The 18,688-nt window shown below is 35.6% G+C and overlaps 1 protein-coding gene across 3 annotated transcripts in view; it reads right to left on the bottom strand.

Annotated features, from left to right (window-relative positions):
- The window catches only part of LOC119524462 (ankyrin repeat domain-containing protein 26-like), a 224,687-nt gene that overhangs the window by 35,004 nt on the left and 170,995 nt on the right, over positions 1 to 18,688 (bottom strand). For all 3 annotated transcript variants that reach the window (XM_037823152.1, XM_037823151.1, XM_037823153.1), the window contains 3 exons: positions 10,418 to 10,708; positions 9,617 to 9,834; positions 7,188 to 7,416 (listed from right to left, as the gene is read on the bottom strand). In XM_037823152.1, the coding sequence (XP_037679080.1) occupies positions 7,188 to 7,416; positions 9,617 to 9,834; positions 10,418 to 10,708 (738 nt within the window). The remainder of the gene's footprint in view (positions 1 to 7,187; positions 7,417 to 9,616; positions 9,835 to 10,417; positions 10,709 to 18,688) is intronic.

Here is an 18,688-nt window from a genome sequence, read left to right as displayed (position 1 = left end):
TCAGGGGGAAAAAGCCCTTTGTATTAAAACTTGCAAATTTTTCTCTAATTTTAAGATGTATGTTTTCAAAAAGTGAATAAAAAATTAATAGAAAAGGTGAAAAGCCTTAGGCAAACCTTATTTCTCCATGAAGAAATATCTATAAATCAAGGTTTACAATTATTAAAATATAGTTTGATGGCACCATACAATTTTAATAGCTCTAAACACTGACAACTGACATAGCAGTAATATATCAAAATGATGGCTACCTAAATCTTTATAGTTATATAGTGATAACTTACAAATAAATACATCTTACAAATAAATACATCTTACAAATGAATTTTACAAATACATCTTATAAATGAATCTTACAAATACATCTTACAAATGAATCTTACAACTACATCTTACAAATACATCTTACAAATGAATCTTAAAATACATCTTACAAATGAATACATCTTACATGTATTTATCTTACAAATAAATACATCTACTGAAGTATTAATGATAACTTGTTTAAACAGCTGGAATTTTGGCTATGTAAAACTCAATAATGCTGGTTTTCATTTGCAAAATCCATTTAAAAGTTTCAGATGCTGAGAAACAGTTTGAAGTAATTTATGTAAATTTTTATCATACATATATGATACAAAAAATAATTTCCTTTAATATTTTCACATATTGTACAACAGGAAACCATTAGAATATTATGTAAACAACCTAGTAAATGAATTCTTATTATGTATCTTTCAGATCATATACTTTTTCTTTAAAATCTCTACATATTCTTGTGTTGTTTTTAAAACTAGATCTTGATTTCAATTTGACTCATCAGTAGATCCTAGAGAAACTCTATAGGATCCAGATTCAAGTCAGCAGTAGCTAGAAAGAAAAAGAAAGAATTAAATCTTTAATCTAAAATACTTATTAGTTAAAACTAAGTAGAAGTCAGTAAAGAAAGTCGAGAACTTTATTAGTGTTAGTAAGAATGAAAAATGTTTATATGGCTACAGTTCAAAATACAATTACTGTTATACATATAATTTGCCCATATTTACACATTAAATTGTCACTGTGACTAAATATCAGGGCTTCTGATTTTCTTATTCTTCTTTTATTTATTCAACAACATTTTGCTATGATATTTTGACAAGCACTGGATCATAAGATGAAAATGACAAAGTCAACCCCTCCACAATTGTGTATTATAACCTTAAAAACCAGATGAACAGGCCACTTTCATACAAAGTCACATACATAACAGGTACAAAAACAGAGTACTATTGGAACACATGGGAGGAACATCTATCCCAATTTTCTGTCAGTATCACAGGCCTTTTAGTACAGGTGATGTATAAGTTGCTACCCTAAGGATAAGTAAAAATTATGCCAGGAAGAAGCCTTCTGGAGTTATATAAGTAGTCTAGTTTGGTTACATGACAGAGCAAAGGGAGAGAGTAGGGGTAAGTGGGCAAGGGATAGCGCTGAATAACTTAGCAAGAACCCTATCAATTTTGAGTGTTTTTATTCCATGATAAGGAATCTAGAATTATCCTGAGGGCAAAAGGAAGGCAATGACAAAGTGAATGAATGGAGATTTCAAATGTCACTAGTCAAGTGACAGCTATTTGAATAGAAATTGCTTGACTAAGTGTCACGAGATTAGTCTGTTTTTTTTTGGCCTCCTATTGCTACTACAGTAAAGAGAAGTGGCTAACGCTTCCCTTCTGTTTCCATGAGAAGAGTTTCAGTGGGCAGGCTGACAGTTCCCTAGGTATGGCAGAAGTGAAGGCAGACTATAGCCAGAAACAAAAAGGGATACATAGACTTTCTGAGATGTTTAAAAGATATGGAAACATGATTAAATGAAGAATAATTATATTCTTCATTATGAATGTTTATGCTTTAATGTCTTTCATTAGCTGTATATAAGAAAAAAATATTTAACATTGCATCTAATGTCCAAACTATAAAAAGGTTTGGCATTTACTATTTATAGGTTAATTCAGAAATCAATGCTATCTAAATTTAATCAGTAAATTTTATCAACATACCTTTCGTATTTCTCTAGTTATATTTCTTTCCAACTCCTGCTGCAGCTGTAATAAGTCAAATATTATTTATGATGTTTAAGTTAAATGAGAGAGACAATATAGTAAGAATGGCACATATCTTATGAAATGTGGCCTTTAAATACTACTTTTTAGAGACTAGACTTAACTTGGGGATTGCTTAAAGAGAAAAATAATCACATAAATAAAACAAGTTTTACTCATTTTAAGTTTAGATAATAGAGTGAGATATATATATATATATAAATATATAATGTTATTAGATTAATCTGATAAACACTACAATTAATCATTGGTCTACTGAACAGACATCATTTCAGAAGGGCAATACTTGATCTTAATGGTACAAAGAAGGTTGAACAATTCAAGTCATGTTTAACACCGAATGCATTATTTTACAGTTCTTAGTAAACTCTGTTCTTTATAAAAAGTTGAAATCAGTTTTTTACTTTCATGGATTTTTCCTTAAAATAAAAAAAACTCAGGGACAGGAGGAAATGGGGTATTGATGCTTAAAAGGTACAAAGATTCTGTTTTGGGTCATGGAAAAATCTTGGTAATGGATGGTGGTGATGGTAACACAACACTTAATGCAATTAATATCAACAGTGTACTAAAAATCGTTGAAATGGGAATTTTTATGTAATATATATATAGTGGATATATATCACTATAATAGAAATAAATAAAGCAAACTTTCCATTCTGTACTTTTAGAAAAATTAAGTATATTCTATGTGATTAATTTTTCAGCACAGAATCATAAATACAGAAAATGAAGAAAATGGTACTGTGTCTTAATATCATGCAAAAATTCTAATGGCAAAAAATTAAGTAAACACATTATATTACCTATATCATGACTGAAACATTCTTTATTCATATGAACACAAAGAGTTCAGAAAATTTGTTTGAAGGAAGGATAAATTTAGGTTAGAGATAGTTTTCAAACTTAGTTTCTTTGATTTATGACTTTCTAGAATTGGGAACAAGAAAACAATGTATAACTCTAATTGTAACTTTGTTTTCCTTTACAGAAATTAGGACCAATTTTTTGAAACAACTGACTAATTGTAATTATAGTTACATTTACCTACTTAATTATGAAATGTGTAGGAATATTTCAAACTATATTGCAGTGTTCCCATCTAACAGAGTCTAAAACAGTATACTGATGTCTTAGTTCACCAGGCTGCTATGACAAATACCACAGTCCGTCCTCATATGTCAAAAGACATAAGAATGAAATATATTCATTTCATCACAACATCCCAAAAGCCTTAAGTTACATTTTAGCAACAGATGTAAGTATAAAGTCTCATCAAAATCCATGATGGGTGTGGTCCTTCTGGGTCCAAGTTCTGCTCTGTGGACCTGTGTAACTTTGAAAACAAGTTATCTGCTCCCCAGGCAATGGCGGATCAGGCATAGGATAGATATTCCCATTCCAGAAGGGAGAAACCAGATGGAAAACAGGGGCCAGAGGCCCCAAGCAAGTCTGAAATGCAGCAGGGCAAACTCCAGCAGATTCTCAAGTCCGAGAGTCACCTCTGGATCGGTGCTTGTCCTCTGTGCCTGCTGGAGCAGCAGCACCACACTTTCCCAGTGCTGGGGCAGAGACCAGGGTTCCTGAGTAGGGAACAGGCTCCCCCTGAATGCAAGGGCCTGGGCCCCACCCTCTCTGAGCACTGGGGAGACAGCCACACTCTTCCTGAACATGAGGGCAGAGCCCCCCCCACCTCCCCTCCAAGCACCGTGGATGGACCTTCTTTCTTGGCTCAAGGAGGTCTCTTTGGTCCAGCCCTATGCTTCCATGGTTGTGCCTTCCATCCAATATTGGAACAAAATTTTGCCATGTTCATTCAACAATTATTTATTGACAGGCTATGGTTAAATTGATATTTTTAGATTAAAATCTGGTATCAAACAAGTTTGCCCATTTAAACCACTGCAATTCAATATCTAACAGTAAAAAGATGAATGTTTCAAGGAAATTACACTTAGTGTGTAAATATGAAATACATGTACTTTGCTACAGAGAAAAAAACTGTTGATCAAGGAGCTGAAGAGTTAGGTAACAAAGCCATACATATATTTAAAGAACTCACAGTAAAGTGAAAAGATAAATGAAAGAAGAAGAATTGGAAGAAGAATAGTATCTTTCAAAGGATAAAATGACTACTAAGCATTTCTCTAAGTAGATAAAATGAAGTGGAATTATATAGAGCATATAATTGAAATAAGAGACAAGTTTATTAAACTTGTTTATATAGAGCATATAATTGATATAAGAAACAAGTTTATTAAAACCCAGTCATTACCTTATGAGTAGTTAGCAAAACTATTATGATAGTTTGACTAGAGTTAAAATTCAGAACAGACAGGCATTGTCTTGGTGATGCAAAAAGGGTGTCTATTTTTAGTTGGGAAGAAATGTGACTCAGTGTATCAGAACATGACACAGTGTTCTGTCATGTAAAAAGTTAAAGTCTTCTGACTATTAATTGTTTTAGCTTTGATGTATTTGTATAACCACCTTTAGAAAAAGTCACTATATTGAATGGACATGACAAATAGAGAAATTACTCAAATAAATCATTAGAAATTATTTTAAACTGTCATTAATGCACCAAAAATCCAAAATCAATGTAAATTTAGTCTTCCCACTTAAGCAGATTTAAACAACATATCCCAGGCAACTCCTGTGTGCCAAGCATTGCATGAGGCATTGGATATGAACAAACATATTAGACAAGTCTTGAACATAAAAAAAAATTTAAGCTAGAGAAATTTTTCTTTTATGAAATTTTCTGTAATAAATTTTAAAATTTTCAGTTCTTAGAAAAGGATTCTATGTTCTATAAAATCTAGCTGGTGATCTATCTGTGCAGGCTAGTTTTAATTTTTATATCTTATAATAATATAGAATTGGATAAGGATAAAACTGTAAAATTACTTCTGTTGTATAGGACAAAGCATCCCAGAATTAAACTAGAATGAGAAATCTGAAACTAAAAATTAGGAAAATATATATGGACTCATCAGTTAGCACTACAATGATGTCAAGTGGCAAGACTAACCTTCATGTCATGATGAGAGATATAATAAATATTATGAATGTTGGGGAAACTTCAACAACCAGTACAACCGAAATCACAGACTAGAGAAATAATTGATCACAATTGTTTTCTTTAAAATTAGGAGAAAACAAAAAAGCTGGGCATGATAGAAATCACAGTAGGAATAATCCAAAACATTGAAACCTTACAACTAAAGGAGATTTATAAACAATTTTAACAATTTGCTATTTTTAATGCAATTTTATTGAGGTATATTCACACAGTGTAGAATATTAATGCTACTTTTAACATTTTATTTTCTAGTGTCATGACTAAAAACCTCTAGAAGTCTGTTGTTTTGTAATGCCCCATCCAAAACCCATATCTTTCTATCATGTCAGACAGTATGTTACCTCTTCTCATAATGTTAATTTATGTTTTTCTAGTGGAAATAATTAAATTCTGAGCAACTCTAGAAGGCACCTTCTTGCAGTAACTCTGAGAAGTCTGTGGATAACAACTGTATACCAACCCTTTCATGGCATCACACAGCGATTATGAAGACACCAAGAACACACCATTGTATTTTGACAGAGTAGTGCTTTTTAATTTCTCTTATTAAATCTAGCATGATCTGGCAAACCAATGCCCTACAAGGGGACCATGTATACCTTGGACTACTACATTAAGTTTAAAATAAATTATTTCCAACCTATCTAGAAATACTAAAAAGTAAAACTCCTTGCCCCCCAAAAAATTAAGGGGAAAAAAATCTTCAAATACCTTCTGTTTCATTGCTTCTGCATTTACATACTCTTTCAAACAATACATCACCTGATTTTTTGGTGAGAATTAATGAGAGCATTTTAAGTTTGCATCATGCTTAACAATTTAAAAAAAGTATTTGACATTCATTTTCTTATCTGTACCCAATAATCCAATGTTATGACTCCGAAGTACTTAGACCCTGAACCCTCTCATTTTTTTTCAGAAAAATAAAATGAAATTAAGCTAACTAAATGATGAAAAAATATCAGGCAGCTAAGATCTTGAATTTACATACTAAAATAGTCAATTTATTCATTTTTAAGATATTTGGCAGCAAGGCTAAGGAACCTTCCTAGTGTAGAGAAAAGTAGCATAGAGTGCAGAATTCTTTGATTTGTAATGACATGAAGCCAAAAAAAAGTCTAGGTTTCATTTAACAATGGCCTATGTTACTCTTCCCTAGAGTAGAAGATCATGAAAATACCATCAAAATAATATGCTGATCTACATTGAAACAGATATTTTAATAACTATTTTCCTTGCTATTAAAATATTCTTCATATCACTGCCTTCTTATAGCCATCATTCAAGTGATGGCAAGATGTAGAACTATAAGTGAATTTCATTCTTAAAACTCAAACATTTGCTTGATTTAACAGTTTTAAAAATACGGTGTAATTGCCTGGGCAATAGACACACTTTATAAAAATTGAGATAAAAATGCTGTAAGTAAAATGGCAATTAAGGATTTAGTTTCATGTAAAAAATGACAAAAATTTTAACTTAAAAATAAAAATTCATATACTCAGTGTCACACATTTATTTAATTAAAAGGGTTTATCTGGGATTCCTTTAAATAATAAGCACCCCCATGTGTTTAAATATTTGGATGCCAATCATTCACTTATGCTTAGGGTAGAAAAGTTCAGCTGGTGCAGGACAACTTTAAAAAGGTTATGAACAACAACCAACCTGAAATCAACAAGAAAGAAAATCAAGGCATCTCCAAGTGTTGGTTATTAGGCAATACTTTTCAAAATCTAAATACAGCTTTTCAAGAAATTTAAAATGTGTCAGTTTAGTTACATTTATTAAATAAAGTTAACAATGGCTATCTCTTGAAAATGAGACACTCAGGGTCTTGAAAAAGAACTGTAAATCTTCTATATCCTTTCTTTGTAAACACAAATAATTATGAACTTAAGGTGCTCAAGTAATTAAGAAGCACAGTATTTCACCAAATTTGAAACTTGAATTATGTCAGAAACCTGAAACCCAAGGAAAAAGATATCAGAACTAACCTTGGTGAAGAAGGTCTCCATGCTGTTACTTGAAGGCCGTGGGATTGAGGAAGGAATTACTACATTTTCTCTTGGAATAAGATTTCTATTGAGCACTGAATAATTATTCAGATTTCCAGCACATGATGGCTCCAGGACCGGCATCATGGTAAGAGGGCTGACTAAGTATCTGTTCTGTAGTTTCTCCATGAGTAATTTGGTGGTGTTCTCTGCTAGCTGCTCCTTAGTCCTGTGATGATTATAAAAGACAAATGCTTAGGATTTCATTTTCCCTAAATGATGCCTCAATGATGTACACTTTTAAAGTTGCACAACAGTAAGTAGAATTGCTCATTAAACAGTGATGTAACACTGAAATGTGACAGAGCATAACTACTACATACAATTACAGTTTTAAAATTGTTTTAGCAAAGTACACATTCTAGGGGGTTCTTACCAACAAATACTTCAAGTGAAGGCTGGAAGGGAGAGAAAAGACTCTCAGTGTTGTCAATGGCCACCTTCTGGAATGGCTCCACTGACAAGAGTCTCGATGCCAATAGAAACAGTTGTACTGAGGAAACTGGTTTAGAGATCAGGAAAACCATATTTTCAAGCATTTGCTCAAACCATCCTTGTTCATTTCACTCACTACCCTACAGAAATTAAGCACGAGGCACTGTGGAATAATACAGAGTTACACAACCTCTGGGGGAGAATAATAAGCTGAGGTCTTGATCCAAAAGAACTAAAACATCTCCATACCTTTTTATCAAGGCACTGGAGGTGAGACTTGCCCTTCCTGTCTTCCACACAGCCCTAAGGCTGAATTACACTTTCCTTCACCCTATGTTCATCTTTTCCCTACTTCACAGATGCGCCTTTATGGAGAGGGGAAAAGCAGTAAAGGATGGCTGGTCTCAGCGCGCTCTCCAGTGACCACACAAAAGCTCACACTCAAGAAAAGTTCATTTACCAAGTGCCAGAATGTGCCAAGAATAGTAGTACTTGACCCTTTCTCTGGGTTTAAGCTATCTTGCAAAAAATAGTTAAACTCTAAATAAATAAACAAACTCACTAATATTTCTATTTAGGAGAGTGCCGAGAAGCAATATCATAATAATATCATTGTCAAAATCATAAAGCTTCAAAAACACTGTTTCAAATCAAAACCACAATGAGATAGAGTTTCATACCCATTAAAATGGCTATTATTAAAAAAATGGAAAATAACAAGTATGGGGATGGATATGGAAAAATAGGAACACTCATTCATTGTTGGTGGGGATGTAAAATGGTGCAGCCACTGTGGAAGACAGTTTGGCAGTTCCTCAGAAAGTTAAGTGTAGTATTACCATATCACCTGGCAATCTCACTATTAACTCCAAAAGAATTAAAAGCAGACTTGAACAGATATTTGCACACTGATGTCCATAGTGGCATTATTCAAAATTGCCAAAAGATGGAAGCAACCCAAGTGTCCATCAACTGATGAATGGATAAACAAAATATGTGTGTGTGTGTGTATATATATATATAATGGAATGCTATTCGGCCATAGAAAGGAATGAAGTTCAGACAATGCGACAACATGGATGAACCTTGAAGACAACACATTGAGTGAAATAAGTCAGACACCAAAGGACAAATAATTGTATGATCTCACTGATAAGAAATAATTAGAATAAACAAATTCATAGTCAGAAACTAGAATACAGGTTACCAGGGGGTGGGTGGGGGTAGGGAATGGGGCGTAAATGCTTAATTGGTACAGTTTCTGTTTTGGGTGATAGAAAAGTTTTGCTAATGGATGGTGGTGACAGTAGCACAAAATTGTGAATGTGACTGACACAAATGAATTGTATATTTGAATGCGGTTAAAAGGGGAAATGTTAGGTCGTATATACGTTATTAGAATAAATTTTAAAAACACCACAGGACTGTACAACACAAATAATGAACCCTAATATAAACTATGGACAATAGTTAATAGTGTAATTATAATTATATTGATTCATCAATTATAACAACGGAGCCACAATAGTGCTAAATGTTAATAATAGGGAAAACTGTGTAAGAGTAGGATATAGGGAAACTGTATTTTTTGTTTGATTTTCCTGTAAACCTACAACATCTCTAATTAAAAATACAAAAAATATACTTTTGCTTTAATACTGCTATACCAGGCTCACTATATGAGAATACTAAGGAAAAAAATAATAAAGCCATGTAAAACCAAAAAAACGGGGGGGGTGGGGTGGGGAGGATACAAACTATCCTAGACTAACATTTTAAAGGTAATTCACTTACTCACATAATTTCCCCAAATTATACTGTCAAACTAGTTATTACTTCCTACTAATCTCGTAAACCTAGCTCACTAAAAAGTATACTTTAGAGGCAAATTAATGAGCTAAATTTATTTTCTATGATTCTCTGTTTTGACTTACTCGTTTAGTTTCTTTGACAATAATGTTGTAACATTTAGTTCTTCTAGATACAGGTGCTTGTATCTTTCCAGCTCTGATTTATTAGAATCTTCTCGGGAAATTTTCACTTTGGAAAGTTTGGATTCTAAATCTTTTATTCTGAGTTCCATCTGCTGTCTCATTGAAGTGGTATTATTCTCCCTTAACTGCTCTAACTTTTCTTGAGATGCTGCTTGCATCTAAAGCAAATTAAAAGAATACATAATAAAAATAATTATAACCTGAATAATTATAGTGTATTCTTTTCTTCTAGTCTTTTTAATCAATGATTGAGAAAGCAATTTTAAATATGTGAGAAAAGCTGAAGTTTAAAATATTCACATTAATGTCAGCTGAATTAAACGTGAACTACAAAAAAAGTTGAATCATTCTGATATTGGTGCTTATGTAATCTGACAACTCAAAGAAAAATAAAATCAATTTAAAATTGTAAAAATTGAGCAATATAACTTAAGAGTAACCCAAAAGTATAGCACAATTTTTAAATCATAATTTTTTCTTTTCCCCCAATGGACTTGTTTTATGCCAACTGGTCTTAATAATCAAGTGATTCTCTAATGAGAATCTTTATTCCCAAAGACCAATTTAGTGATAATGGTGGAAACTGAAATATTGAAAGTGAGACATAAGTGCCACCTTCCTTCTAGAAATCTATAAAACAAATTGCTGTAAGGGAAGCAGAGGAAAGACACGCAAGGTGTAAATCCAAAATATAATTTACAATGGCACAAATCAAAGCACATCACAGATAAGTAAATTAACCTGTAAAAATAGATTGACTTCTTTCAATTTTTCTACTATTTCCTGTCTGGCTCTTTCTTCAATCTCCCGTTTATATTGTTCTACTTGACCAAGTTCTAGCATATTCATTTCTACATGACTTCTGAGGTTTACTACTACTTGTTCCAACTTCTTTTCATTCATCTCCAGTTTTTCACATTTCTTTTGTATTGCTCTCATAGACAATAGCTCCTGTTGAAGATCATGATTTTTTGCATCCAGATGTAGGCATTTTGAAGATGAAGTTTCAAGTTTTGCTGTAAGATCATCAATCTGCATGAATAAAATAATACAATTTGGTAATGAAAGAAGTAGGCTGAGAACAGTCTAACTCACACCAACATCAAACTTGAAATATATTCAATTGCAATAAAACGTTATCTGTACTGTAGTAGATTCTTAGAGCAAGGACCCTTGAATTACTCAGAAAACCAAGGACAAGGTTAAAAACACAAGGAATCACAAAATTAAATTCTTTACCCTCATCATCTTTGCCACACAACTTTTGTACTTGATCTTATACTGTCTTTCATTTTTTTATGATTGCTTCATATGTTTTTCCTTCTTAAAATGACTATAAGGAGGCGGGGCAAGATGGCAGACTGGTGAGCTGTATGTTTTAGTTACTCCTCCAGGAAAGTAGGTAAAAAGCCAGGAACTGTGTGGACTGGACACCACAGAGCAATCTGTCTTTGGGCATACTTCATACAACACTCATGAAAACGTGGAACTGCTGAGATCAGCGAAATCTGTAAGTTTTTGCGGCCAGGGGACCCGCGCCCCTCCCTGCCAGTCTCAGTCCCGGGGGAGGAGGGGCTGTCAGCTCCAGGAAGGAGAAGGGAGAATTGCAGTGGCTGCTCTTATCGGAAACTCATTCTACTGATTCAAACTCCAACCATAGATAGACTGAGGCCAGACACCAGAGACTCTGAGAGCAGCCAGCCCAGCAGAGAGGAGACAGGCATAGAAAAAAAAACAACACGAAAAACTCCAAAATAAAAGCAGAGGATTTTTGGAGTTCTGGTGAACACAGAAAGGGGAAGGGCGGAGATCAGGCCTTGAGGCGCATATGCAAATCCCGAAGCAAGGCTGATCTCTCTGCCCTGTGCACCTTTCCTTAATGGCCCTGGTTGCTTTGCCTATTAGCATTTCAATAACCCATTAGATCTCTGAGGAGGGCCGTTTTTTTTTTTTTTTTTTTAAATCCTTTTTGCTTTTTCTAAAACAATTACTCTAAGAAGCTCAATACAGAAAGCTTCAAAGAATTGCAATTTGGGCACGTCAAGTCAAGAGCAGAACTAAGAGAGCTCTGAGACAAAAGGCAATAATCCAGTGGCTGAGAAAATTCACTAAACAACACAACTTCCCAAGAAAAGGGGGGTGTCCGCTCACAGCCACCATCCTGGTGGACAGGAAACACTCCTGCCCGTCGCCAGCCCCATAGCCCAGAGCTGCCCCAGACAACCCAGTGTGACGGAAGTGCTTCAAATAACAGGCACACACCACAAAACTGGGCGTGGACATTAGCCTTCCCTGCAACCTCAGCTGAATGTCCCAGAGCTGGGAAGGGGGAGAAGTGTGAATTAACAGAGCCCCATTCAGCCAGCATTTGAGCAGACTGGGAGCCTCCCAACACAGCCCAGCAGCCCAGAACTGCCCTGGGGGGACGGTACTCACCTGTGACATAGCACAGTCATCCCTCAACAGAGGACCCGGGGTGCACAGCCTGGAAGAGGGGCCCACTTGCAAGTCTCAGGAGCCATACGCCAATACCAAAGACTTGTGGGTCAGTGGCAGAGACAAACTGTGGCAGGACTGAACTGAAGGATTAGACTATTGCAGTAGCTTTTAAACTCTAGGATCATCAGGGAGATTTGATTGTTAGGGCCACCCCCCCTCCCCGACTGCCCAGAAACACGCCCCACATACAGGGCAGGCAACACCAACTACACACGCAAGCTTGGGACACCAATTGGGCCCCACAAGACTCACTCCCCCACTCACCAAAAAGGCTAAGCAGGGGAGAACTGGCTTGTGGAGAACAGGTGGCTCGTGGACGCCACCTGCTGGTTAGTTAGAGAAAGTCTACTCCACGAAGCTGTAGATCTGAAAAATTAGAGATAAGGACTTCAACTGGTCTACAAACCCTAAAAGAACCCTATCAAGTTCAGCAAATGCCACGAGGCCAAAAACAACAGAAAATTATAAAGCATATGAAAAAACCAGACGATATGGATAACCCAAGCCCAAGCACCCAAATCAAAAGAGCAGAAGAGACACACCTAGAGCAGCTACTCAAAGAACTAAAGATGAACAATGAGACCATAGTACGGGATATGAAGGAAATCAAGAAGACCCTAGAAGAGCATAAAGAAGACATTGCAAGACTAAATAAAAAAATGGATGATCTTATGGAAATTAAAGAAACTGTTGACCAAATTAAAAAGATTCTGGACACTCATAGTACAAGACTAGAGGAAGTTGAACAACGAATCAGTGACCTGGAAGATGACAGAATGGAAAATGAAAGCATAAAAGAAAGAATGGGGAAAAAAATTGAAAAACTCGAAATGGACCTCAGGGATATGATAGATAATATGAAACGTCCGAATATAAGACTCATTGGTGTCCCAGAAGGGGAAGAAAAGGGTAAAGGTCTAGGAAGAGTATTCAAAGAAATTGTTGGGGAAAACTTCCCAAATCTTCTAAACAACATAAATACACAAATCATAAATGCTCAGCGAACTCCAAATAGAATAAATCCAAAAAAACCCACTCCGAGACATATACTGATCACACTGTCAAACATAGAAGAGAAGGAGCAAGTTCTGAAAGCAGCAAGAGAAAAGCAATTCACCACATACAAAGGAAACAGCATAAGACTAAGTAGTGACTACTCAGCAGCCACCATGGAGGCGAGAAGGCAGTGGCACGATATATTTAAAATTCTGAGTGAGAGGAATTTCCAGCCATGAATACTTTATCCAGCAAAGCTCTCCTTCAAATTTGAGGGAGAGCTTAAATTTTTCACAGACAAAGAAATGCTGAGAGAATTTGCTAACAAGAGACCTGCCCTACTGGAGATACTAAAGGGAGCCCTACAGACAGAGAAACAAAGACAGGACAGAGAGACTTGGAGAAAGGTTCAGTACTAAAGAGATTCGGTATGGGTACAATAAAGGATATTAATAGAGAGAGGGAAAAATATGGCAAACATAATCCAAAGGATAAGATGGCCGATTCAAGAAATGCCTTCACGGTTTTAACGTTGAATGTAAATGGATTAAACTCCCCAATTAAAAGATATACATTCGCAGAATGGATCAAAAAAAATGAACCATCAATATGTTGCATACAAGAGACTCATCTTAGACACAGGGACACAAAGAAACTGAAAGTGAAAGGATGGAAAAAAATATTTCATACAAGCTACAGCCAAAAGAAAGCAGGTGTAGTAATATTAATCTCAGATAAAATAGACTTCAAATGCAGGGATGTTTTGAGAGACAAAGAAGGCCACTACATACTAATAAAAGGGGCAATTCAGCAAGAAGAAATAACAATCGTAAATGTCTATGCACCCAATCAAGGTGCCACAAAATACATGAGAGAAACATTGGCAAAACTAAAGGAAGCAATTGATGTTTCCACAATAATTGTGGGAGACTTCAACACATCACTGTCTCCTATAGATAGATCAACCAGACAGAAGACCAATAAGGAAATTGAAAACCTAAACAATCTGATAAATTAATTAGATTTAACAGACATCTACAGGACATTACATCCCAAATCACCAGGATACACATACTTTTCTAGTGCTCACGGAACTTTCTCCAGAATAGATCATATGCTGGGACATAAAACAAGCCTCAATAAATTTAAAAAGATTGAAATTATTCAAAGCACATTCTCTGACCACAATGGAATACAATTAGAAGTCAATAACCATCAGAGACTTAGAAAATTCACAAATACCTGGAGGTTAAACAACACACTCCTAAACAATCAGTGGGTTAAAGAAGAAATAGCAAGAGAAATTGCTAAATATATAGAGACGAATGAAAATGAGAACACAACATACCAAAACCTATGGGATGCAGCAAAAGTAATGCTAAGGGGGAAATTTATAGCACTAAACGCATATATTAAAAAGGAAGAAAGAGCCAAAATCAAAGAACTAATGGATCAACTGAAGAAGCTAGAAAATGAACAGCAAACCAATCCTAAACCAAGTACAAGAAAAGAAATAAGAAGGATTAAAGCAGAAATAAATGACATAGAGAACAAAAAAACCATAGAGAGGATAAATATCACCAAAAGTTGGTTCTTTGAGAAGATCAACAAGATTGACAAGCCCCTAGCTAGACTGACAAAATCAAAAAGAGAGAAGACCCATATAAACAAAATAATGAATGAAAAAGGTGACATAACTGCAGATCCTGAAGAAATTAAAAAAATTATAAGAGGATATTATGAACAACTGTATGGCAACAAACTGGATAATGTAGAAGAAATGGACAATTTCCTGGAAACATATGAACAACCTAGACTGACCAGAGAAGAAATAGAAGACCTCAACCAACCCATCACAAGCAAAGAGATCCAATCAGTCATCAAAAATCTTCCCACAAATAAATGCCCAGGGCCAGATGGCTTCACAGGGGAATTCTACCAAACTTTCCAGAAAGAACTGACACCAATCTTACTCAAACTCTTTCAAAACATTGAAAAAAATGGAATACTACCTAACTCATTTTATGAAGCTAACATCAATCTAATACCAAAACCAGGCAAAGATGCTACAAAAAAGGAAAACTACTGGCCAATCTCCCTAATGAATATAGATGCAAAAATCCTCAACAAAATACTTGCAAATCGAATCCAAAGACACATTAAAAAAATCATACACCATGACCAAGTGGGGTTCATTCCAGGCATGCAAGGATGGTTCAACATAAGAAAAACAATCAATGTATTACAACACATTAAAAACTCGAAAGGGAAAAATCAATTGATCATCTCAATAGATGCTGAAAAAGCATTTGACAAAATCCAACATCCATTTTTGATAAAAACACTTCAAAAGGTAGGAATTGAAGGAAACTTCCTCAACATGATAAAGAGCATATATGAAAAACCCACAGCCAGCATAGTACTCAATGGTGAGAGACTGAAAGCCTTCCCTCTAAGATCAGGAACAAGACAAGGATGCCCGCTGTCACCACTGTTATTCAACATTGTGCTGGAAGTGCTAGCCAGGGCAATCCGGCAAGACAAAGAAATAAAAGGCATCCAAATTGGAAAAGAAGAAGTAAAACTGTCATTGTTTGCAGATGATATGATCTTATATCTAGAAAACCCTGAGAAATCGACGATACACCTACTAGAGCTAATAAACAAATTTAGCAAAGTAGCGGGATACAAGATTAATGCACATAAGTCAGTAATGTTTCTATATGCTAGAAATGAACAAACTGAAGAGACACTCAAGAAAAAGATACCATTTTCAATAGCAACTAAAAAAATCAAGTACCTAGGAATAAACTTAACCAAAGATGTAAAAGACCTATACAAAGAAAACTACATAACTCTACTAAAAGAAATAGAAGGGGACCTTAAAAGATGGAAAAATATTCCATGTTCATGGATAGGAAGGCTAAATGTCATTAAGATGTCAATTCTACCCAAACTCATCTACAGATTCAATGCAATCCCAATCAAAATTCCAACAACCTACTTTGCAGACTTGGAAAAGCTAGTTATCAAATTTACTTGGAAAGGGAAGATGCCTCGAATTGCTAAAGACACTCTAAAAAAGAAAAACGAAGTGGGAGGACTTACACTCCCTGACTTTGAAGCTTATTATAAAGCCACAGTTGCCAAAACAGCATGGTACTGGCACAAAGATAGACATATAGATCAATGGAATCGAATTGAGAATTCAAAGATAGACCCTCAGATCTATGGCCGACTGATCTTTGATAAGGCCCCCAAAGTCACCGAACTGAGCCATAATGGTCTTTTCAACAAATGGGGCTGGGAGAGTTGGATATCCATATCCAAAAGAATGAAAGAGGACCCCTACCTCACCCCCTACACAAAAATTAACTCAAAATGGACCAAAGATCTCAATATAAAAGAAAGTACCATAAAACTCCTAGAAGATAATGTAGGAAAACATCTTCAAGACCTTGTATTAGGAGGCCACTTCCTAGACTTTACACCCAAAGCACAAGCAACAAAAGAGAAAATAGATAAATGGGAACTCCTCAAGCTTAGAAGTTTCTGCACCTCAAAGGAATTTCTCAAAAAGGTAAAGAGGCAGCCAACTCAATGGGAAAAAATTTTTGGAAACCATGTATCTGACAAAAGACTGATATCTTGCATATACAAAGAAATCCTACAACTCAATGACAATAGTACAGACAGCCCAATTATAAAATGGGCAAAAGATATGAAAAGACAGTTCTCTGAAGAGGAAATACAAATGGCCAAGAAACACATGAAAAAATGTTCAGCTTCACTAGCTATTAGAGAGATGCAAATTAAGACCACAATGAGATACCATCTAACACCGGTTAGAATGGCTGCCATTAAACAAACAGGAAACTACAAATGCTGGAGGGGATGTGGAGAAATTGGAACTCTTATTCATTGTTGGTGGGACTGTATAATGGTTCAGCCACTCTGGAAGTCAGTCTGGCAGTTCCTTAGAAAACTAGATATAGAGCTACCATTCGATCCAGTGATTGCACTTCTCGGTATATACCCGGAAGATCGGAAAGCAGTGACACGAACAGATATCTGCACGCCAATGTTCATAGCAGCATTATTCACAATTGCCAAGAGATGGAAACAACCCAAATGTCCTTCAACAGATGAGTGGATAAATAAAATGTGGTATATACACACGATGGAATACTACGCGGCAGTAAGAAGGAATGATCTGGTGAAACATATGACAACATGGATGAACCTTGAAGACATAATGCTGAGCAAAATAAGCCAGGCACAAAAAGAGAAATATTATATGCTACCACTAATGTGAACTTTGAAAAATGTAAAACAAATGGTTTATAATGTAGAATGTAGGGGAACTAGCAGTAGAGAGCAATTAAGGAAGGGGGAACAATAATCCAAGAAGAACAGATAAGCTATTTAACGTTCTGGGGATGCCCAGAAATGACTATGGTCTGTTAATTTCTGATGGATGTAGTAGGAAGAAGTTCACTGAAATGTTGCTATATTATGTAACTTTCTTGGGGTAAAGTAGGAACATGTTGGAAGTTAAGCAGTTATCTTAGGTTAGTTGTCTTTTTCTTACTCCCTTGCTATGGTCTCTTTGAAATGTTCTTTTATTGTATGTTTGTTTTCTTTTTAACTTTTTTTTTCATACAGTTGATTTGAAAAAAGAAGGGAAAGTTAAAAAAAAAAAAAAAAAGAAAAAAGACAAACAAGGAAAAAAAAAAAAAAAAAGATGTAGTGCCCCCTTGAGGAGCCTGTGGAGAATGCAGGGGTATTCGCCTACCCCACCTCCATGGTTGCTAACATGACCACAGACATAGGGGACTGGTGGTTTGATGGGTTGAGCCCTCTACCATAAGTTTTACCCTTGGGAAGATGGTTGCTGCAAAGGAGAGGCTAGGCCTCCCTGTATTTGTGCCTAAGAGTCTCCTCCTGAATGCCTCTTTGTTGCTCAGATGTGGCCCTCTCTCTCTGGCTAAGCCAACTTGAAAGGTGAAATCACTGCCCTCCCCCCTACGTGGGATCAGACACCCAGGGAAGTGAATCTCCCTGGCAACGTGGAATATGACTCCCGGGGAGGAATGTAGACCAGGCATCGTGGGATGGAGAACATCTTCTTGACCAAAAGGGGGATGTGAAAGGAAATGAAATAAGCTTCAGTGGCAGAGAGATTCCAAAACAAGCCGAGAGATCACTCTGGTGGGCACTCTTACGCACACTTTAGACAACCTTTTTTAGGTTCTAAAGAATTGGGGTAGCTGGTGGTGGATACCTGAAACTATTAAACTACAACCCAGAACCCATGAATCTCGAAGACAGTTGTATAAAAATGTAGCTTATGAGGGGTGACAGTGGGATTGGGAATGCCATAAGGACCAAACTCCACTTTGTCTAGTTTATGGATGGATGTGTAGAAAAGTAGGGGAAGCAAACAAACAGACAAAGGTACCTAGTGTTCTTTTTTACTTCAATTGCTCTTTTTCACTCTAATTATTATTCTTGTTA

This window comes from Choloepus didactylus, assembly GCF_015220235.1.
Source record: "Choloepus didactylus isolate mChoDid1 chromosome 11 unlocalized genomic scaffold, mChoDid1.pri SUPER_11_unloc1, whole genome shotgun sequence".
NCBI classification, from domain to species: Eukaryota; Metazoa; Chordata; class Mammalia; order Pilosa; family Megalonychidae; genus Choloepus; species Choloepus didactylus.
This window is presented reverse-complemented; position numbering and strand designations above follow the sequence as displayed.